The 23,187-nt window shown below is 41.7% G+C and overlaps 1 protein-coding gene and 1 pseudogene across 1 annotated transcript; both read left to right on the top strand.

Moving 5' to 3' along the window:
• The first annotated feature begins 218 nt into the window (after window positions 1–218).
• Window positions 219–6,536, top strand: LOC139477315 (sulfotransferase 1C2-like; annotated as a pseudogene).
• Window positions 6,537–13,378: 6,842 nt separating this feature from the next.
• On the top strand, window positions 13,379–22,215 carry LOC139477415 (sulfotransferase 1B1-like). The gene is made up of 5 exons (XM_071259980.1): window positions 13,379–13,553; window positions 15,344–15,664; window positions 18,058–18,161; window positions 20,651–20,813; window positions 22,100–22,215. The coding sequence occupies exons 1-5, from the start codon at window positions 13,379–13,381 to the stop codon at window positions 22,213–22,215; spliced, it is 879 nt and encodes a 292-aa protein (XP_071116081.1).
• The last annotated feature ends 972 nt before the right edge of the window (window positions 22,216–23,187 follow it).

Raw genomic sequence — 23,187 nt, 5'->3', positions numbered from 1 at the left:
CCGCACACTATCAGCAAACGTGACACACGAAGTGATGGTCCAGTCAATCCGTAAACAGCTGAAGCTACAAACAGGAAGTTGATTACAGACGTGCCGAAGCTGCTAAGAAAGCTCTATCTTGATTGGATGAGAAGAATACACGCCGGCGTTTTGTATAGACTGCGACTGCGTGCTTTCAAACGTAAACATTACGGCTTGGGCCACACTTTGGTGCAGTGATGACACCAATACCACAGGCTATTAAAGTGGCACTAATCTCTGGCTTCTTCCCAGGCCTCACTAGCTGCCGTGAGTCGATTTGTTCGCTAACGCAACTACTTGAGTGTGACAATTAAGAGACCAGCTGGTCCTTTAAGGACAGCGTGAATATAAACTTTGAGGTATTATCTACATATCCGCAACAATAGGTTACTGGGCCTCAACTCAACAAAACCAACAAATCCAACAGATCCTTAAAACTAACATAAGCCCCAGGCTCCAAGCTCTAGCTCGCAAAAACCCTCAATTAACACCAATCTCTCAATGCATGATGAATTACCTAAATACACACAACCTAAATAATTTACAATTAAACACATGCAGCACCAAGTAACACCTTCACACCCAAACTCCACCCTCCCCCCCCCCCCCCCCACAAATCGACATATCTCTCTCCACCAGACTAAATAAAGAAACTGATCCGAATACCGCTAAATCCACCACAATAGCATACATTCACGAAAATGGCCAAATTGGTGTCACATTTACACAGACGGGCCCTTTGACCCGGGCACAAAACGCACAGGATTCGGCATCCATATCAACAAACCCCAAAAAGAAACACAATCCTATAGGCTCCCAAATAATCAATCAATTTTCACAGCCGTATTAATGGGGATAGTAACCGCCCTGCACAGCGATCAAATAAATAAACGCCAAAAACCCAAAGCGATCTTTCAGACTCATTAAGTGGGCTCCAGGCCATGAAAAACAAAAACACAAAAATAACGCCCAAAACTATCATTAAAAGCTATATTATTATATGTTTCTGCCAATGTGTAAAATGTGATTCACATGTCTAAATATTTCAGTCATTTTACAAACTGACTGAAAAATCTGTTCATTATTTAAAAGATTTACTAATAAGACGTTCAAAAGGGTTTAAAAACATAATAGACCAATTATGTCGCGGACCAACCGATACTCCTTTCATTACAATCGTACGCGCCAGTGGGCGGAGGTTAGTCTTAAATTCGGCATATTAGAAGACTAATGAAGCTTGCCTTATCCCATGTATCGTACAATAAAACACTGCAGGGGCAAATGTTGTCTTATGCTACGGTGACATGGAGGAAAGTTTATGAAATTAAGAACTAAATGTTTACTTACATCAGGACCTCGTTCCACAATTTGGTCGAAGTTACGATCACCTTAGCGCTACCACCGCTTTGAGGAACGGGCGCCTGGACGCCTGTTATTAAAAGCTAACCTAACATTGTAATGCTTGATTAACCTTAACTGTCTCTACTATAATGTACTGTACAATATCGTTCAATTATTCTGTGAATTGCTGTTTTTGAATTGGTCTAATATGCGAGTTGGTCGTAAGAAGGTAGTTAGTTTAATGGATGATGGCGTGTCACCAAAGCCCGATGCAGATCGTTGCATTTTGGTGGCGGAGACAACATCACTCTCCCGGAAGTAGATGGTCATCTGTACCAAAAAGATGACGCTGATCACCCCGTTGAAGTTGCTGTCAAAGGCATGCGCGACCTCCCCATCAGAGAGGATGACATCTTTGTCAGCGCGTATCCTAAATGTGGTGAGTATTCGAGAAATAACTTCTATTTTCCTTTGCTATGATTTCTATCAGATGCAGAATAGGCAGGGTTGTTTGAATTCTTCATGAAAAATAGGACAGGTGTATCTAATTATTTTGTGTGTGAAAATTTCGGTTTTAAGGACATCCATCAAGTTCCTCGTGTGTGAGTGAAACCTTGAGGATTTTGTAACGTATGTGACAATATAATTCTTTCGGTAATGAAGTCGCATAGTGATTTTACAGCCATTTGCCTGAGCGCTCAAACAGAAACAAATATTATAAAGTATTTGACCAATATGCTTAACATTTGTAGGATAATATTCACAAAGGTGAGTGGGTGGGTTATGTTTCAGGATTTCAGTTCAATTACAGGGGCTTTATGTGATAAGAAGGTAAAGCATTACAAGGTGAAGGTGAAATTGGGTTTAACGTCGCGTCCAAGACCCATAGCGACGTGCATGCACGTGTGTGTGTGTGTGCGGCTGCTTGTACTTGTCCGGACTGATGCCGATTTATAGTGCTAGCCCACTGAGATATCATGCCGCAGTTTAACATGAATACCCCACTCAGACACAGTATACTGACTCCGAGCCGACCAGTCCTTGTTTTAGCCCCTTAATGCCGATCGCCAGACAGGGTAACAACAAGTACCACCTTTTAACGTCTTTTGGTATGATGCGGCCTGAGATCGAACCCCGGACCTTCCGGTCTCCGGGCGGACGCTCTACCACTAGACCACGGAGGCGGTCGTCAAGCATTACAAAGGTATTTTACCACTTTGGCGAAACATTCTAGCATTGGGCAGTGGTGCTGACCGCTGAAGGTTGGACTAAAACCACTGTCGATGCAGCAGATCCCGACATACCCTTACACCTTTCTCTCTTCTATGTACACGGGGCAGTGGGGTAGCCTAGAGGTTAACATCTTCCCGAGGCAAGGGAGTTAACTGACTTGAGGCAAGGGAGTTAACTGACTTTAAAAGTCCAGTTTCCACCCTTGCCGAACTAGGCTGGAATTTCTGGGCTCGATCGTAGCGCCACCAATGGCTATTACGAGTTATGTCCTTTCTATGCCTCTCCTATTGACCAATCAGATTCAACCTCTCGTATCACTTGCATTTGCTTCAAACAAAACGGTGGCGCCCAGTCAAGACAATCTGACTGTGAGAATCAAGATCTATATTGTGATAAAACGAGTCTTATATCGCGAAGTGCATCAAATCACGTGAGCACCTTGATTAAAAACATGACAATTTTTAGAAAATATCTGTTTACAACGAGTTAGCGGTGCACATGCTTTGCAAATCCTGCAGTCGACAGAAATCTGCATGACACTTTACGAACCGGATTTCAATTTCAGTGCACGATTTTTATTGGACTATGCATAGACTCGTTAGTCCAGCCAAAATGTAACTCCATAATACCAGCCTAGTTCGGCAAGGGTGGAAACTGGACTTTTATAGTCAGTAAACTCACTTGCCTCGGGAAGATGAGAGGTTAAATGGTTCGCTCCTCTCACCGAATGCCCAGGTTCGATTCCCACATAGGTTCAATGTGTGAAGCCGGTTTTGGTGCCCCCTTTCCCACCGTGATATTGCGACGTCACTCATTGTACCCAGTGTGGAATGGAACCCGGGTCTCCGGCTTGACGAACGCTTCGGCGAACGCTTTAACCACTTGGCTACTACTCCTCCCTTCAAAATATCAACTGATCTCTCTCTGTTGTGATATTCCAGGCACTCACTGGGTGTGGGAAATGGTCCGCCTTCTTCTGTCAGGCGACACAGAGACTGTTATAAACAAGGAGAAATTGAATTGAGAATTCACCGAAAATGACGCCCTAGAGAAGTTCCCGTCCCCGCGAATTTTAAACACACATTGCCTTGCCGAGCAGCTGCCACGTGGTGTGTTTGAGAAGAAGTGCAAAATCATCTACATTCTCCGAAACCCCAAGGACATGGCAGTGTCGTTCTTCCACCACCACAAGAAACTTTCCAATGTTTATGACTATCATGGGAAATGGGAAAATTATTTCCCTTTACTTCTGAATGAGAAAGGTTAGAACTATTTAGAGTGAGTGAGTACGTGAATGTTGTTTTATGCCGCAGTCAGCTCCTCTCCAGACAGACAAATTACTGACTGATGGTACGGGGCCAGATTTTCGAAACGACTTCAGCCTAACATTATGCTAAAGCTAACGTAAGGAAATCGTAGACTGCTGAAGCATATTTTCGAAACTATCGTAGCCCTAAGATATCGTAAAAATCCCCGTGACGTCATTTGAAAAAAACCCTTCTTTTTCAATCTCCAGCATAAATGAGCTTTTTCAGAGTTATTTGACAGGTATTGTACCTTTGTAGGATCACACAGACAACAATAACTCAGACAGCCAAGCATACATTGTAACATCAACATCGTCCTGAATCGCCCTTGTCTGTCCGAAATACTCAAGTGAGTGAGTGAGTCTGGTTTTACGCCGCTTTTAGCATTATTCCAGCAATGGACGGGCGGACCCCAGAAATGGGCTTCACACAATGTACGCATGTTGGGAGTCGAACCCGAGTCTTCGACGTGACGATCCAACGCTTAAACCATTTTTGCCCTTTATTTATATAATCTCCCGTGCAATAACTGTCCCGAAATATACAACGAGAGTGTTTGGTGGGGATGAATATATCTATTCATTATTGTCTTAATGTCATCCTATATTTCATCTTTTTCCAGGATCCACTTCCCGGTATTAGAAAGTTAGCAAAGTTTCTGAATGCTGAGAAATCAGAGGAATTCTACCTTAAAGTAAAAGAGTTGACGAGTTTCAACAAAATGAAGGAATCGAAAGGCAAATTCTTTAAAGCATCTGACGGTTCAGCTCTGATGTACAGAAAAGGTGAGTACATTTGCCAGCACTTGAACCATTAATGGTCCACTTGGATCGTTAATGTAATGACTTTAACTGATGAGGTGGTTGTCAAGGGAAGTGGAGTACCCACTGATAGAGATTCGTACTTTTCCTGTTCTAATACTTATGACAACGATAACGCTAAGATCCTTTCGGGAGCCTTTTCTGACCTGGTCCCTCTTCCACAAATGCTTTCTTAGATATTTGACGATGCCCGTGTGTTCGCACTGTCCTTAGAGAGATATAATACTCAACAAAAACGAGAAATGCAAAACGATACAGGAATATCATGTAATTTTAGGTCCAAATCATATCATCATTGATACATTGGCCTAAACGCAGCTAAGGAAAAATGCAGTTGACAAACGTGCAAATTCGTCATTGCCACTTGCCCAATCTGCATAAGAATATGAAGAAAAGGTCTATAAATTAATATATAGTGCCGTGTTTTTGTTTACCTGTCCTATTTATCTGGACGATTACACAGCAGCAATCACAAACCGCGACGGGGTGAGGCAGAACGGGTGGTTCCAGGTCGGCCAAGCCAGGGTGTGTCATGTCTCCCCACCCCCAAAATACGAGACTTTGGAAACGTTACCAGCAAGAGACAACGCATGACTTTTCCAGTTCCGGTAGACCACGTGTGACCTTCATAGCCAAGGACTGCTACATCTACGTTCGACACCTTCGGCAACCTCAACTACACTGCGTTGCATATCAGCCCAGACATTTACGAACCGTGAGACAGGTCTTCGTGCCAAGGTTCATTCGAGGTGTTATTCTGACGAACCAACATCGTCGACTACGAAGGCAAAGGTGTAGTTGAGTGTTGTCATGTTGTCGCCTCCGTTTTGCAGATGGAATATGTCGGGTGTATAGACTCAAGCTGAAGCTTTGGCACCTAACTGCATACAGGATCGATCGAGGTAGCGTGGTGGTGTGGGCGGCGGTCTCGCACAATGGCAAGACAATCTGGTTCCCGTTCAAGGCAACTTAGCTGCACAACAGCGCGGAGGCGAAAGTCTACAGCCACACGTTACTCTATTTATACAGAAAGCCAACGCCGTCTTCCAGCACGATGCCAGAACACACACAGCACAACCGACATCGACCTACCTAACAACATTCAAGTCCTGCCCTGGACCTCTCGAACTCCAGATTTTAACATCATCGAACATTTATAGGATGAGTTGGATAGACGGGTTCGACAGCGTCATCCACTGACTCTGTCACAGCGGATACTTCAGCACGAGTGGGCCCTGGGCCTCTCGAACACAAAATTTTAACATCATCGAACATTTATGGGATGAGTTGGACAGACGGGTTCGACAACGTCATCCACTGACTCTGTCACAGCGGATACTTCAGCACGAGTGGGCCTTCATTCCCTAAGGTCCGAATCGTACCCTCATAACTTTCATGAGCAGGAGATGTCTTGACCTTTGATTTTTGACATGTCTACATAAGCGACTAGTGTCAACTGTGGTATAGTGTGTCATATGTGAAGATTCAGCTGCTTTCCGTTGATGCGTGACATGAATCCATACATGTGCATTTGCGTTAGTTTTTTAAGGGAGTGTAAAAACCAACTAACCATTTTCGTGGCTGGTTATTGCTGATGGCATCTTGAAATTGCTAGGACACTACGACTTATTTATATACTTATTTACAAACACATATTTATTCAATGAGATTATCGTTCCTTTTGTCCGTTATTTCAGGTGAAGTTGGCGACTGGAAAAATTATTTCACCGTGGCCCAGAATGAGATATTTGACAGAAGATACAAGGAAAACATGGCTGATTGTGAAATAAACTTTAGATACACGCTGCAGTAAGAAACGAAGACGAAGGTGTCAGATGGGTAATGCCCATATATCGACATGAGAACAAGAAACAAATTACACCGAACTGATAATTCACCTTTTTTTGCGAGGGAATATTTAAATTTGAATATTTACTGAATTTTGTTTGCAATTCTGTTTTACATTTTTTCGATTTCAAAATTTTCGATTTGTGCCAATTATGACGTTCATGAAAATATCTGATGCTTTGTTGTTGGTGCTTGTGTGTATACAATGGATATACTTTCATACTTAGTGAGTGAGTGAGTTGGGTGTAACGCCGCTTTTAACAGTATTCCAGTTATATCACGGCGTGTCAGCTTAATGTGGGAGGAAAGTCCCGAAGTGATGCAGGTCTCAGACGTTTACCACTTCGGTGAAACCCACGAGCACGGGTATGGTGCTGACAAACCTAGAAACATAATCGGGGCGAACAGGGATTCGAACCCACAATCCGTTCCCCGCTTTTATACTTATATATACAAGTGAAACCCACATGATCCTGACGGCACATCAGAAGATGATGGTACAGCTAGTGTCAATAGAAAGGATGAGTGTTTAATGTACATCGCTCTACATACGTGTGTACGGGGCATTTATGTATATGCGTCTTGTCCCCGTGGGGATTCCCTGTTGGACTTGGCCTCCAGCATCCCATACTTGTCTTTGGAGGCGACTTCATGGAGGTAGTGGGTCGGTGGTCAGACTCGGTGACTTGGCGTGACGGCGCGAATCTTTGCTAAAAATATCAATCACTGACACGATATTTTTTACAGCCAGCCATGTCATATAGCTACAATATTGCTGACTGCGGTGTTAAGCGTGAAACAAACTTACGGCCTTAAGCTCGTTACAGAGTAAGATCCTCGCGTGTGACAGAAGAACGTTCCATTGCTTTGAGGGGGCATGGGTGGCCTCGTCTAAGGTGCCGCGATTCGCTGTGCGGAGTTGCGTCCCTTTTGCACGCCAGAAACCTATGATTGTGGGTTGGAATGCCGGTTCGCCCCGATTATGTTTCTAGGTTTGTGAGCACCATACCCGTGCTCATGGGTTTCACCGAAGTGCTAAACGAGACCTGATTCACTTCGTGCTTTCCTCCCACCTTAAGCTGACACGCCGTGATAACTTGAATATTGCTAAAAGCGGCGTTAAACCCAACTCACTCATTCACCTCATTGCTTTGGCAAACCGGAAGCAGTACACGATTATCAATTGGGTCACATTAATTTTGACATTTCATTAAGCAAGCGGTTAAACTGATGTTGCCTCACGTTGTATTTTCAGTTGTGAATTTATATTACTCAAAAGAAGTTGAAGAACATCAGATTTTCACATCAATCTCATTAAAATCAAATCTAAGTTCTCGCTGCCGCTAAACAAAGATCTGAGGACATCCCATTACGGGTCACGTCAGAACGGCCTTTCGCGAACTTTGACCGACCACTGAAACAACCAACAAGGCGTAGACAGACAGATAGTTGCAAATCTGTTCATGTTTTTAATGAAGGTGCTCATGTAATTTGATGCTCTTCGCAGGACAAGACCCGTTTAATAAAAAAATATCTTGAAAATCGATCAGATCGTCTTGACTTGGGGCCGCCATTTTGTTTGACGCAATGCAAGTGATTTGAGGGATTGAATCTGATTGGTCAATTGGATAGCAACTGGTGGCGCTACGATAGAGTCTGGAAATTCCAGCCAAGTTCGGCAAGGGTGCAAACTGGACCTTTTATAGTCAGTTAACGCCCTCGTGAAGATGTTTGTACCAATGTAGGGAATCAAAACCGAGCTGCCAACGCTTTATCCACAATGCTACCCCTCTGCCCCTTTTCCCCTGTGGACCCGTGAAGATCCGGGGTAGAATAGGTCTTCAGCAACCCATACTTGCCGTAAAAGGTGATCAAGCTTGTCGTAAAAGGCGACTAACGGAATCGGGTGGTCAGGCTCGCTGACTTGGTTGATGCATGTCATCGATCCCAGTTGCTCATGATATCAATCACTGGATTGTCTGGTCCAGACTCGATTATTTACAGACCCCAGTATAGCTGGAATATTGCTGAGCGCGGCGTTAGACAACAACTATTCCCCTGTGTGAGGTCCCAAGCAGCTTCTGCTTGTGTTTTCAATAACTAAATGGATCGGGTGGTCAGGCTCATCATATCAATCCCTAATTTATCAGGTTCAGGCGCTATTGTTTACAGGTCAGCGTCATACAGCTTGAATATTGCTGACTGTGTCGTAAACAACAAAAACTGCACGGAATGGAATGTACGTGACAAATGAACGAGTTAATGGTTCACTGGAGGGGACTTACAGCATTCATTCACGAGGGATTAAGTAATTTGGGTTTCGAGTAGGTTGTCTTTTATATTATTCATTATAATTTGAAGAAAGAAAATGTACGAAATGCTAACTTCACAGAGAACTTTCACTGACACCAAACTATTCTCAAGGTGACGTTTTATAATTAATTTGTAACAATAAATAATGTCATAACCTGTATTTCTTAAACATTAAGCAATGTGACGTCATGTCGCTTCAGCAGACCAATCAGCATTGATAATCGCTAAAATACAAACCATTGCTACCCATATGGGTAATATGAATAGATTTTTCAAACCTTATTGGTCCAAATTGTTTTGCAGGTGAGAAATCATTAAATGACGCGTTTCATACAATCTAAATCTCTTTGTGGCAGTTTCTTGTAGTTATTTAGGAATAGAATAGGAATACATACAGAGGTTACCTCAAAATGTGTCGCTGTGTCAGGTTCCAATCTCATTAAAATCAGACCTTAGTTCTCGCTACCGCTAAACAAAGATCTGAAGACATCCCATTAGGGGTCACGTCAGAACGACCTTTCATCCGACCAATCAGTGCATCGCTTTCTGGATTATGAAAGTGAGAGTCGGAACGTGATTTCTAATCATGAAATCTCGAAAACTTTAACATGGGGTATTCCGAACGATAGTTACGGGTTTAACGACTGAATCCTTACAATCTAGACCATCTATTAGCCATTCCAGAATGTTTTTGTTCAGGTTTCAAATTCTTAATCGAGAATTTGTCAAAATATGTTTCGAAGCGTAGTCGCCTGTTTGAAATTTGTCCCGTAAAGCACGAGAAAGCTGCCTTCTGATTAGTCATTCCATTGGTCGATCAAAGTTCGCTAAAGGTCGGTCTGACGTGACCCGTAATGGGATGTCCTCAGATCTTTGTTTAGCGGTAGCGAGAACTAAGATCTGATTTTAATGAGATTGTGTCAGGTTCATGTGTGAGGAAAGCCCCATGTGATGCAGGTCTCAGATGTGTACCACTTTGGCATGGACTTTGGTAAGGACTAGTCTGGAAACACAACAGGGACACCCACGATGATGGGTTTATGGTGTCCCCACGGGACACAACGCTGCACAGCAAATTGCGACGCCTTTGACGACAGGGCCCCGTGGTCCCCATAACGCAGACATCAACGTTGTCAACGTTGTCTCCATTCAGCAAATCAACCATCAATATCAGATCGTGTTCCTTGCCAGATTTATCAGCGGGACACGTTTACCGAGTTGTCGTTTTTTCACAGGGAACGAAACGTCAGATCACCGGTACCCCTGTACGAAGTTTTATAACTATCTGCTTCTGTCTATACCATCCTTTTTAACAAACTCACAGGCAGGGCCGGGCATGTAATCTTACACTGATCTCAGGTAAAAGGCAACTATGTACGTGTCCCATCGTTTGACATATCCAACACATATTCGACCTCATTATCACGATCGAAATTTCGCAAGTCAGTGGGAAGAGGAAGGCATAAAACCCAATCATACGTTAGGCTAGAGATATCACCTGCACTAGATATCTGTGCAACATTGCATGTAGAAATCTTTCTTTGTGGTGCATATTGGTCCGTGTAACGTTGAGCCAGTTAGGATTCTAACACCCCACCCAAACCCACCCCACCCCCACCCCCCGCCTCCCCTTATTCATTTCCATTGGTATATATTTGCTGTATTCATTTGCATCTTTTTAAGGCAGTACTAGATTATTTCTTTTCATTAAAGGATATATTTTATCCAGTACGAGTTTTATCAAAACCTAAATAGTTGTTCTGATAAAACATCACTGTTACGACAGCTCAGATGTACCGAACTGATGGTCAGTTCCTTCTGTCATAGTGCGGAAACATGCTTAATAATTCATTTCAAAATATAAAAATAATATTCAAAATTTATAAAATACACTAACGTATCCTTACAGTCAAACGTCGGACATCTCATATTTGGCAATAACCCACATAGGTTATAAAAACATGCCACGAGACATAATTTAGACAATAGATGCCTGTTCGCATTACAGCTCCCGGCTGCGTGTCAATTACAGATTGACACGCTGACCAATAAAGTAGACATTAGTTAGGTAACCTATGGGATTGTTGTATCAACACATGAAATAACAAAGGAAGTAATGGTGTCAATAAATTAAAATGATGTTTTCAAAACTTAACCAATCAGGGATTGCTATGCATCCCTCCACCAAGTAGGTGCACTTTGACTACCAAGTCACACTGCACCTGAATATATCTTGGAACGCTAGCAGCTCTGATTTCATCATTTATTCTCACTTCTTCCATTCTATCTTAAGGTAAGACATTTTCATGCGTTGTTTCAATGGTTGTTTTCATATATGTTGAATGTGTGTTATGATTATTGCTTCAGATTGTTTCATTGGTTGTTTTCAAATATGTTGAATGTATTTCATGATTATTGTCTTAGATTTCTTGAACATTGTATATTTTCAACTAAATGCGTTGGTTCATTGTTAAGTTATTATGTATTATGTATTAATGTATTTTGAATCTTCTATAACGTTTTAGAAATGTTTTCAACACTCAGTTATGCGCACTATTCCAACTATAGGTGTCACTTGTGTAGGTTGTAGTAATTTCGATCACCAAAATATGAAATTAATTATTCCTGATCAACATCTTGGTAACCGTTTGATAAATAAGAAATCTAACACTAGAACTACGGTAATGCGCGAAACTGCATTACCGTACTACATCTACAAATACGTCTATCATTAATGTTGCATTATTTCAAGCTGAAATTGGCCTTGTGAATTATATGTGTTGTCTTATTTATTGTACCGTTATTTAAAGTTCCATCCTGATAATGTAATGTGTGATTATTTGATATGTTTAAGATTGAAGCGAAATGTTTATTGATTTATATTCTGCTAATCGTGAGTAGTTATGTCATAAGAAACCACAACGTTATGACATTCATTTGTAGTGATATAATTTATGATTATTAGATATGTTTACAAGATTGAAGCGAAATGTTTATTGATCTATATTCTGCTAATCGTGAGTAGTTATGTCATTAGAAACCACAACGTTATGACATTCATTTGTAGTGATATAATTTATGATTATTAGATATGTTTACAAGATTGAAGCGAAATGTTTATTGATTTATATTCTGCTAATCGTGAGTAGTTATGTCATAAGAAACCACAACGTTATGACATTCATTTGTAGTGATATAATTTATGATTATTAGATATGTTTATATGATTAATTGAATTGAAATGTTTATTGAACACACTGCACCTGAATAAATCCTCGAACGCTAGCAACTCTGATGTCATACTTAATTTTATTCTCAATTCTAATTCTTCTATTTTATTTTACGAAAAAAATACCGCGAGACAGCAGGTTCTCACTTCAATAGTTATTTAATCTTTGACGCATTGAATCGGCTGTTATTTATTCCGTAGTCATGACAAGTACAAGTACAAAATTACCCTGATATGTCAAACTGTAGATATTGGGATTGTTTTATCCTATTATTAATAGCTAACCTTACGCTGTATTGCATGTTTAACCCTAACTATTTTGTACTGTAATCCTTTGTACAATATCGTTTATTTATGTTGCTAATGTTATGGTGTCCTTCGCCGTGATATTGCTGGAATATTTCTAAAAGTGGCCTACACTCACTCACTCACTCACTCACCCCTTCCGATACTGAATACTGAGCAACCTCTATTTCACTGTTTGGGCATTATGGCTGTAATATTGCTTAGTGCAGAAATCAAACAAACGGATGTATCGAACAATCAATAAATCGAATTTCTCCTCAGGTCCTTTTGAGTTCGAAACAACAATAATCAATTGTATTGTGAAACAATTGTCAATAAACGGTTGGATATTTGTGGTTAAACTTTATGTCAAACTTTAAGTTAAAGACACGTGTCACCCGAAATATAACAATTCACCAATTCCCATTGCTGGTCTTACTCAGCTTGAGTAGTCTTAATGGATCAAGTGACCCTGTGTCTTGGCCGAGTGTGAGCCGTGAAGATCCGGGGTAGAGTAAGTCTTCAGCAACCCATGCTTGCCGTAAAAGGCGACTATGCTTGTCGTGAGAGGTGACTAACGGGATCAGGTGGTCAGACTCGCTGACTTGGTTGATGCATGTAAGCGATCCCAATTGCGTGGATCGATGCTCATGATATTAATCACAGGAACGTCTGTTCCAGACTCGATTATTTACAGACCGCCGTCATACAGCTGGAATATTGCTGGGTGCGGCGTTGAACAACAAACAAACAAACCAAAATAATAACCGATGGCGTGGCTTGACATGTTGCTGACACATCCACTCACTGGTTTGCCTGGTACAAATCCGTTGAGCAGGCTTCTTTTCCAGATTATAACTAATACGCCCTCAAACAGTTCTTCATGAGACGTTTCATGAAGTGTTTCATAAGACATCGTTAGACTTCTGACAAACTACACTACCATGCATTAATAACCCCCTCTCTTGTGACAGTTGAGGATGGCAGCCGTAAAGATCCAGGATGCTGGCGGAGACAACATCACTTTCCTGGAAGTGGATGGTCATCTGTACCCCAAGTCCGCATACCTTGAATTCCCCGCTGACGTCATCAAAGGCATCCGCGACCTCCCCATCAGAGAGGATGACGTCTTTGTCTGCGCATATCCTAAATGTGGTGAGCAGTCTCATTTAAAGTTTTTCTTTAAGAGGCAGAATATGGTTTCAGTCCTTCAACACAAACAATTGTCTGCTCTGATAGGAAACGCCAATCAATTGGGAGTGTTGAAATGTCTTCTTTCTGAGCATCTTTCTCTCTCTCTCTCTCTCTCTCTCTCTCTCTCTCTCTCTCTCTCTCTCTCTCTCTCTCTCTCTCTCTCTCTCTTTTCTCTCTCTCTCTCTCTCTCTCTCTCTGTGTGTGTGTGTGTGAAACCTGGATGATTGTTTAACTTGTATGACTGCTGGTATATAGGTCTTACAGTCATGACGTGACTGACTCGCACAACGATTTACAGCCTTTTGACTAAGCAAACAGAAAAAAAACAACAGTAGTGTTAAGTAATGAACTTAACAATTGTATTCACTAGTGAAAGTGGGTTCTATTTCAGTATTTCAGTTTATTTGCAGCGGCTTGATGTGATAATGATGTAATACACGTCAAAGTCATTTTACCACCAGAGAAACCAAGGCATTGGGAAGTGGAGCTGACTCCAGAAGGTTTGGTCAGAACCACCGACCTGTGGATCCCGGGTCGCATATCTCACACCAGGCTTCTTCTTTGTGACATTGTCCCTCCCCCGCAAGGGGCGATGGGATAGTTTAGTGGTTAAAGCGTTCGCTCGTCACTCCGAAGTTCCTGGTTCGATTCCCTCATGGGTACAATGTTTGACGCCCATGTTATGGTTTTCCCCCGCTGTGATATTGCTGGAATATTGCTAAAAGCGACGTATACTCACACACTCCTCTCCGATTCCGAAAGCTGAGCCGACCTCTGTTCCACTTTTTATTCCACAAATATAAACATTCAGAGTGAGTGCGTGAGTGATTTTACATTGTTTTCCGCAATGTTCCATCAATATCACGGTGGCGTAGAAATAAATAAGTATAAGAATTTATGGATGAACAACTTCTTTATTACAAGAGCGACACCGTTATCAAGCAAGTGATATACAGAGTGTGGTTGACAAGTATATATACAAGTAGGAGGCAATGTAGGAGGCAATGTAGGAGGCAATGTTTATACAGTAGAGTAGATATTGTTATACTGAAGTAGAGAAGCCTGTTATGTATACACAAGGGTAGTGATTGACAATCATCCAGCCAGCAGTAACTGCTCGAGTTGTTCAGCGTCTGCAACCACAATGAAACAGTGCAGGTACAAGCCCTCCATTTAAAGCCAGGCTGGGGAGGCAGTACAGGTAGCGCAAAGGAGGCAGAAAAGAGGCAGAAGCCTTACCATGGTGTCTCAAGGGTCGCCGTGGTCGCATCAGTCATCGTTCAATGCACGCTGTTGGCCGCCCAAAGGAGGCACAAGGGAGGAAGAAGCATCGCCCAGATTAACGGAATACATTTGCAGCAGAACGCATCTTCTACCTGGCGACCATTGGGCGACCACAGTGCCTTCATTCTGCAACAATGGCAATGCTTGTGCCTCCCTTCTGCCTCCTTTGAGCCACCTTTGAGCAACCAACCTCCTCGGCGACCTTTGTGCGACTGTTTTGAACATGTTAACAAAATTCACGGTGACCATGGCGTCCATCGCGATATCTGAACCTCCCGTGTACCACCTTGGAACCTAGGCAGCCATTCTGCCTACGTTGAGCCTCCAGCGACGACCTGGCAAATTTTATGGTCGCACACGGGAGGCCCAAAGGTCGCCATCCTGTGTAAAGGCCCCATAAGCACAAGGCTACTCCATATCGCTGCGAAATATGAACTGATCCCCCTCTCTCTGTTGTGATATTTCAGGTACTCACTGGGTGTGGGAAATGGTCCGCCTTCTTCTGTCAGGCGACACAGAGACTGTTATAAACAAGGAGAAATTGATGCTAGAATTCACCGAAAATGACGTCCTAGAGAAGTTCCCGTCCCCGCGAATTTTAAACACACATTGCCTTGTCGAGCAGTTGCCGCGTGGTGTGTTTGAGAAGAAGTGCAAAATCATCTACATTCTCCGAAACCCCAAGGACATGGCAGTGTCGTACTTCCACCACCACAAGAAACTTTCCCATGTTTATGACTATCATGGGAAATGGGAAAATTATTTCCCTTTACTGCTGGATGGGAAAGGTTAGAACTATTTAGAGTTAGTGAGGGGGCGAATGTTGTTTTTTGCCGCAGTCAGCTAATTTCCAGACAAACTGCTGACTGATAGTACAAACACGCTGTCTGGGCCTAGATTTTGGAAACGATCTTAGCCCAAAGACTGTCTTAAAACTATCGTAAGGAAATTGTAGATTGTAACGTAAGTTGTTAAGATTATTCTTAAGTCGTTTCGAACATCTAGACCCTGGTCACAATAATACACAATCAACCAGACATACAATATTAACGGACAAGTAAAGTGAAAAAAAGTGATTGGATTTTGTTGCGGTTCTCCTAGATACATTTATAAATTAGTCAATTTCCGAGAGATAAAAATTCATAATATTCGTACAAAGTATTTAAATGTACACGTGAAAGTGCTCACACTTTTCGTTTGGAGGACGACTTTGCCTGTCGTTTTTTTGTGTCCTCTGTTTTAAGCTTTTTTCATTTTTTTATTTAAATTTTGGTCAAGGATTTGTGATGACCGAAAGTTTTAAAATCTTCAAACTTATTATGTTCACTTTACTTGCCAGTTAACTTCGTTATTAATCGGCCCTCACGTCAAGCATAGGGGCTTTGAACCTTTTCTGTCCCGAAATCTGTAAGAGAATGATCTCCATATGTTCTTTGAGGAATATAAATTAATAATAGTTTCACCGATCGATTTCGCCAGAGATTTCGGTACCAGATTGAGTCGAAGACATCCTCGAATATCCAGTGTATAATTTCAATGTGATACGATTTATCCAAATGGCTGTATTATAATGGTCGTTATGACACCATGTAGGTTTGGTTTTTTTGGATAAATGCATTACAACTGTGTCTCATTACATTCAGGGAATGGACACATGTACGCTTCATTTTAGAAGTTAACCATAAGTTTAAAAAGTAAGTGTATTTTCAGGAAGGTTATTTATAAAATGGGTTTCTCAGATTTTGCTTTTTTAATGCTACACTTAAGTCCAAAAGAAACGATACCAAGTGTTTGAAAGCTTATGGACAAAATAAAAAAACACATAGCAAATACATATGGGTATATTTCATTAGAACAATCATTTAACATAATGTGGACAAAAATCAATTGCAACCAAACGTTGGGATGTAGACGGGCAGTCCCATAAAAGACGCGATGGGTCAACAATGAAAGTCCCAGTCATAACACATGACACAATTGTGTGAAATGTCAGAATAGTCATCACAGTGTCAATGTATCGGGTATGTCCACCTTGAGCATTAATTCACGCCAGAAAACGTCGACGGGCCAATGACGTCAAACGTCGGATGACGTTGGGGTGGTGCGTTGCCATTCGGCAAGGATGCATTGCTCCAATTGGTGGCGGTTGACCGGAGCCTCTGGGCGATTTCTGATGTGGCTATCGAGCCTGTCCCATAGATGTTCAATGGGGTTCATGTCCGGCGAGCATGACGGCCATGTTAAAACCTGAATGTTCGCAATGTTAAGGAAGTTCCGTGTCAACCATGCCGTATGCGGCGCCTATTGTCGTGCTAGAAAGTGATTCCAAAGGGGTTGTTGCTGGATAAAAGGCTCCACAATTGTTCGCAAAACTTCATCTCGAAATCGCTGTGCATTCATGTTACCATGAATAATCACGAGCCTCGTTTTCAAGTCAGCGCAGCAGATCCCACATCAACCTTGTAACGGTCATACGGGCGAATCGAAACGTTCTCGCAATGATGGCGTTCGTTGCTCCCTGTTGGACCATTCCAACGTCTCTCTCCATCTCTATCGCAGTTAAATGTGCCATTTCTTTGGTGTGCTTTTAGGTGTTGTGTTTACTAAGATGTATGGTCAGCAGTCTATACAGTAGATCTGCACGTGCATTCCGTGCTACGGCACCTGACATCGTTTTTTTTGCAAAGTGCACGTTTTTTACACAAATTGTCAAATTTTCCCGCTTTTCCACACCGATTACATTTGGCTTGGTACGTGGGATATGTTTAAGTATTTTCATATGAAACAAGTCACTTTCAACAAAAATATTTTAAAAAAATAGTTGGTATCGCTTCCTTTGGTCACGTTTACTTTAATGGTTTTTTTATGACCGTTTGTTATTTGATTGGAGTCGAGCAAGGATTCTATGTCTGTTAGTAGCCGGTAAATATAATCTTTAATGAGAGCAGTGGGATAACATTTTCACTATATGTAAGAAACCAGAACGTTGCGACAATAAAGTCGTTGAGTATATATGTTTTGGGAGGGATCGTAACAGGACGTAAATGTATCACCTAAGCCATGCGATGCTATGTTAGAGAATGGGTCCAGGGTATTTCTCAAAATAGAATGAAGATAAAATACAACCAACAATAGAAGATAAGTTTCACAAATCTCTAATACTACAATTTCCCCTTTTCAGTTGACTTCGGGTCGTTTTTCACATACCTCAAGGACTGGGCTGCGATTGGGACAACCCATCCCGACTTGCCGACCTTGACCTTGGTGTATGAAGATCTAAAAGAGGTAACAGTTAACTGCACGGCACCACTTGCTCTGTTTGTAATCGCATTGTGAAATGTCTATTGGGGCTTATCTGGTGGTGAATGGGAAATGCATTTTGTCTATACAAATGAAGGAGATGTTTAAGACCTTTAGAATTCCAGCGTTTCGCTACACTAATGAGAGGGAGGCATTTAATATGGTTGCACTTGATTCGTAGGCAGGCGATATGTCGGGCGTTATTATAGAAGAAGAAGAAGAAGAAGAAATTATTTGTTTATATTTTATTACAGTGCCACCTGATGTTTAAAGACAATAAAAAACATTACAAGTATACATACGTATGATATATAAAAACATCAGCCGACCCATGAAGGATCTATGAGGCACTTAAAATCATTAAATTATCAATAATATAAATTGGCAAGAATAATACACGACCATAATCGAAAGTACACACACCCACACACACATAAATATTACACACATTTCATTTTCAATCACACGTGGAAGTTCACCACATCCATTCAATATCACGTGCACATACATCACATACAAACACTGCCCACATACGCATCCATCAATCACAAAAACATACACAATATATGCATCACTGCCCGGAACGTTGTCGCCGGAGAAACATTGACGTCTCTGTTGCGGCCTGAGGTTTACACAAGCTGACACACTGCATAAGGAAGCTAAGTTGATCACAAGGGTGGAAACTCAGAAACTGTGAATTGGCAATGCAGGTTTTCCTCCATAAGTCGAAGCGGATATCAGAGAAGAGGGTACAGTTGATCAGGAAATGGGTCTCGTCTTCAACTTGATGTTCATCACAGAACTGACATATACGGTCTTGGGGTAATCGGTCGCCGTTACTGCCGAGCTCAATTTCTTAAGGTCGCACATCTCAATTTTGCAGGAACACTACGCTGTTGTCTGTTCAGAATATTCCGGACATAAGACTCGACGTGCGCGGATGCCTCGAATAGCCTGTAGGTCCGCAGTTTGTTCCCATTGGCTAATCCCCTGCCATTCCATAGATCCATCCACCAAGAGTCAGCGTCGGCGGCAATGATACGGTCCTTAAGAACCTTATTATATTCGGACAATTGCGAATGTCAAAGTTAGCTGAATACTAGTATTATGTTTACTGTACATAAATACGATGTCCCGTGAAATAACTGATCAGCACTTCATGTTAATCCCACATGGCTTATTATAATGACAACTCATGGTGTGTCCAAACACTGGAAAACACATTATGTTGTTGACTAAATGTGTTAAAGTAGGTAACACGACGTGATTTCTCGCAATGTTTAACTCTATTCTCTTGAAGGCGACCCACAACTTAATGGTCACGACAACTTAGTCTTCTCTCCATGTCGTCAGCGTTGATAGTTCATTGCATTCAAAAGAGGAACTGTCTTTCAAATGGGTCTTTGAAAGGCATTTAGAAGTGATACACATAAGGAAGAGAATTTATGGATGTCAACTTCTTTATTTTAAGGAACACAACGTTTCGGAATATATGCTTACTCCTTCATCAGGTGAATGAATGCCATGAGGCAGAGAGCATATATATGTACATGTAAGGACAACAAAATGAATCTATCAGCGCCAATTAGCTGTTGGCTTCCCTCGTTTGTTTCCACCTTTTGTTTGTTTCCACCTTTTGTTTGTTTCCACCTTTTGTTTGTTTCCATCTTTTGTTTGTTTCCACCTTTTGTTTGTTTCCACCTTTTGTTATCTTATTAATTTTGTTGTCCTAACATGCACATATATGCTCTCTCATTATCAATTCTCCTCTTTGTCCTTCAAACGATATAGTATTTTTTAAATTAAAAAAATACCTGCAAGAGGAACCCTTATTAGTGCCATCCTCAAGACATTTGACGTAACCAAAATATAACATTTAATCCCAAAATTTATTTGAGGTGAGAGTGAGTGAGAGTTTGGTTCAACGCTTCTATGAACAATATTTCTGATATATCAGCACTTACAGCTTGATGTGTGTATGTGTGTGTGTGTGTGAGGAGGGGGGGGGGCGTTTACCAGTGAATACCACTAGGTGCTGACAAACCTGGAAGTGAGTATGGTTTTTCGCCCCGCTTTTAGCAATATTCCAGCAATATCACCGCGGGGACACCAGAAATAGGCTTCACCACGATAACAGGTTCCTGGCACGACCAAAGGTAAGCAACTCTGCAATGCGGATTTCGGCACCTTAGACGACTGGTTAACCCTGCCGCTTGAGACGCATGTTTCGTGAATTATATTCTGTAGAATTTGAAATATAGAGAGACGGAGCCAGTGGAAGCGAGACAACAATGCCGAGCGCGTTATGGGTATCCCCTATATATCTTTACACTTATGATAATGTCAGCCAATATATGAAGGGACGCAACGATGCATTGCGGATTTTGGTGTGGTGTGGTGTCTGCAATGCCCCCTTGTGCGGGGAGTTGGTCGGTGGAAGCCTGTGTTATCAGTCAATATTGCATCTATTTCAGGATCCACTTTCCGGTATAAGAAAGTTAGCAAAGTTTCTGAATGCTGAGAAATCAGAGGAATTCTACCTTAAAGTAAAAGAGTTGACGAGTTTCAACAAAATGAAGGAATCGAAAGGCAAATTCATTCAAGCACCTGATGGAACAGCTGTGATGTACAGAAAAGGTAGGTACACTTGCCAGCACTTATACATCTAAATACTGTAATGGTATTTATTGATAAAAACAGCACTGAGGTGTGTCTACCATTTATCAGCTGGTTGTCAAGGGAAGTAAGTGAGTGAGTGAATTGGTTTTAACAACGCTTTTAACAGTATTCCAGTTATATCACGGCCTGTCAGCTTAATGTGGGAGGAAAGCCCGAAGCGATGCAAGTCTCAGACGTTTACCACTTCGGTGAAACCCACGAGCACGGGTATGGTGCTGACAAAACTAGAAACATAATTGGGGCGAAGCGGGTTCGAACCCACAATCATAGGTTTCTGGCGTGCCTTAGGGACGCAACTCTGCACAGCGAATTCGCGGCGCCTTAGACGACTAGGCCACCCGTGCCCCCCTTAACCACTAAGAATACCCCAACTAACTTGGTCATGCACTATGAGAGTGGTCTAAGACAGATAAAATACTCCACATATCGAACATCTTCTCGAGGCAAGGGAGTTAACTGAACTAGGCTGGAATTCCTGGGCTCGATCATAGCGTGGTGGTGCGGGCAATAATCTCGCACAAAGGCAGGATCAACTTGCCCGTTCGGGGCAACTAAGAAGCTCAAAGTCGCCCGGCCACACGTCACTCCAATTATGCAGAACGCCAACGCCGCATTCCAGCACGATAATTCCACACCACACAGAACAAAATCCACTACAGCATACCTAACTACATACAAGTCCCGCCCTAGATTTGAACATTTATGGGATGAGTTGGATGCCACTGGTACCTCAGGCCGAGTGGGTCATGATTCCCTAAGGTCTGAATTGTTCCCTAATTGCTTTCATGAGCAGGAGATCTTGACTCCCAGTGAGGGCACATACGGTACTTTCTGTACATGGCCTTGATCTTTGACAATGGGCATGGCATGTCTACATCAGGGACTAGTGTCAACTGTGGTATCGTGGGTCATATGTGAACATTCAGCTGCTTTTCTGCTTTAATGCATTACATGAATCCATCAACATGCATGTGTGTTTGTTTTTTAGGGAGTTTAAGAACCAACTTACCATTTTCGTGGCTGGTTGTAGCTGATGGGCTACATGCCATCAGGAAATTGCCAGACTGTGATGACGTGCAACTCTGCGGTTTGATTAGCAAAATGTTTTCAGTTTCGTATTTTGTTTGCATTTTGCAACAGGACAGCTCAAGAGTAAGTTAAATAAATGCACAAATATGTGGGATATATTATTCCCCCCTCATATACAAACATATTATTATTCAATGCGATTCTGCGTCTTTCAGGTGAAGTTGGCGACTGGAAAAATTATTTCACCGTGGCTCAGAATGAGATATTTGACAGAAGATACAAGGAAAACATGGCTGATTGTGAAATAGACTTTAGATACACGCTGCAGTAAGAATCGAAGACGAAGGTGTCCAATGCCCATTTATCTTCACGAGCACAAGAAACAAATTACTACAGAGCATGTGATTAATCCTGTTTTCTTTATTTAAACTTTAGTTGTTAATTGTTAAGCAAGTTTATCTCTGCAGCCGTTGTAATATGCAGCTACCAGCCGGCTCGTCTTGCATCACAACACTGGCTCTGTACTCGCGGGCAGATGACCACGGAGTACGCTGATCACTGTGTCGGATTAACGAGACTGATTAATGAGTGATTTCGGTAATTCGTTGCAAATTAGGTGTGTCGGAGTCGGAGTGCGAGACTGTCGGATTAACGGGTCTAAATAGCATTGATTTAATCGGTTCCCATCATTTGTGTCGGATAAAGCCGACTGTCGGATTATCGAGACTTGACTTTACTTCAGCACCGATTTTTAGTTTAGTAAGTGAAGGAATACTTTTTAATTGGAATACTGACTGAATCTTGTTTACGATTCAATTTGACATTATTTCGAATACAAAATTTACGATTTGTGCCAATTATTAGGTTCGTGAGAATATCTGGTGCTTGTGTGTATACAATGGGTATGCTCTCATATTCATATAAAAAGACTGTGACGCAAAACAACATTCATATATTGGCTGATTCCATGTCCACATACATGACCCTGGTTGAAAAAGTTATGAAAGATATTACGTACCTCCCCAATATGGTCATGTCCGTTTTACTATGGTTTTCTTGAAAATCGTCACACTCACATCACTTGGCCCGAAATATTTAATATCTTGAAGATCGGTGGTAGGAAATATACAACATTCTAGTGTGTTTCCATACTGCTGAGCACTATCATAGCAGCGTTAATTTGTAAATGAAAGAGACCAATCAGTTTCCCAAATTGCAGGACACCTCTCCTTAAAGCAGTCTATTGTATGATTTAAACAACATGATGAGCATATGTGTCTATGTGTCACTATCAAATTGTGAT

The sequence above is a fragment of the Haliotis cracherodii genome, unplaced genomic scaffold, assembly GCF_022045235.1.
Source record: "Haliotis cracherodii isolate W230 unplaced genomic scaffold, xgHalCrac1.p SCAF_33, whole genome shotgun sequence".
Classification (NCBI taxonomy): domain Eukaryota; kingdom Metazoa; phylum Mollusca; class Gastropoda; order Lepetellida; family Haliotidae; genus Haliotis; species Haliotis cracherodii.
This window is presented reverse-complemented; position numbering and strand designations above follow the sequence as displayed.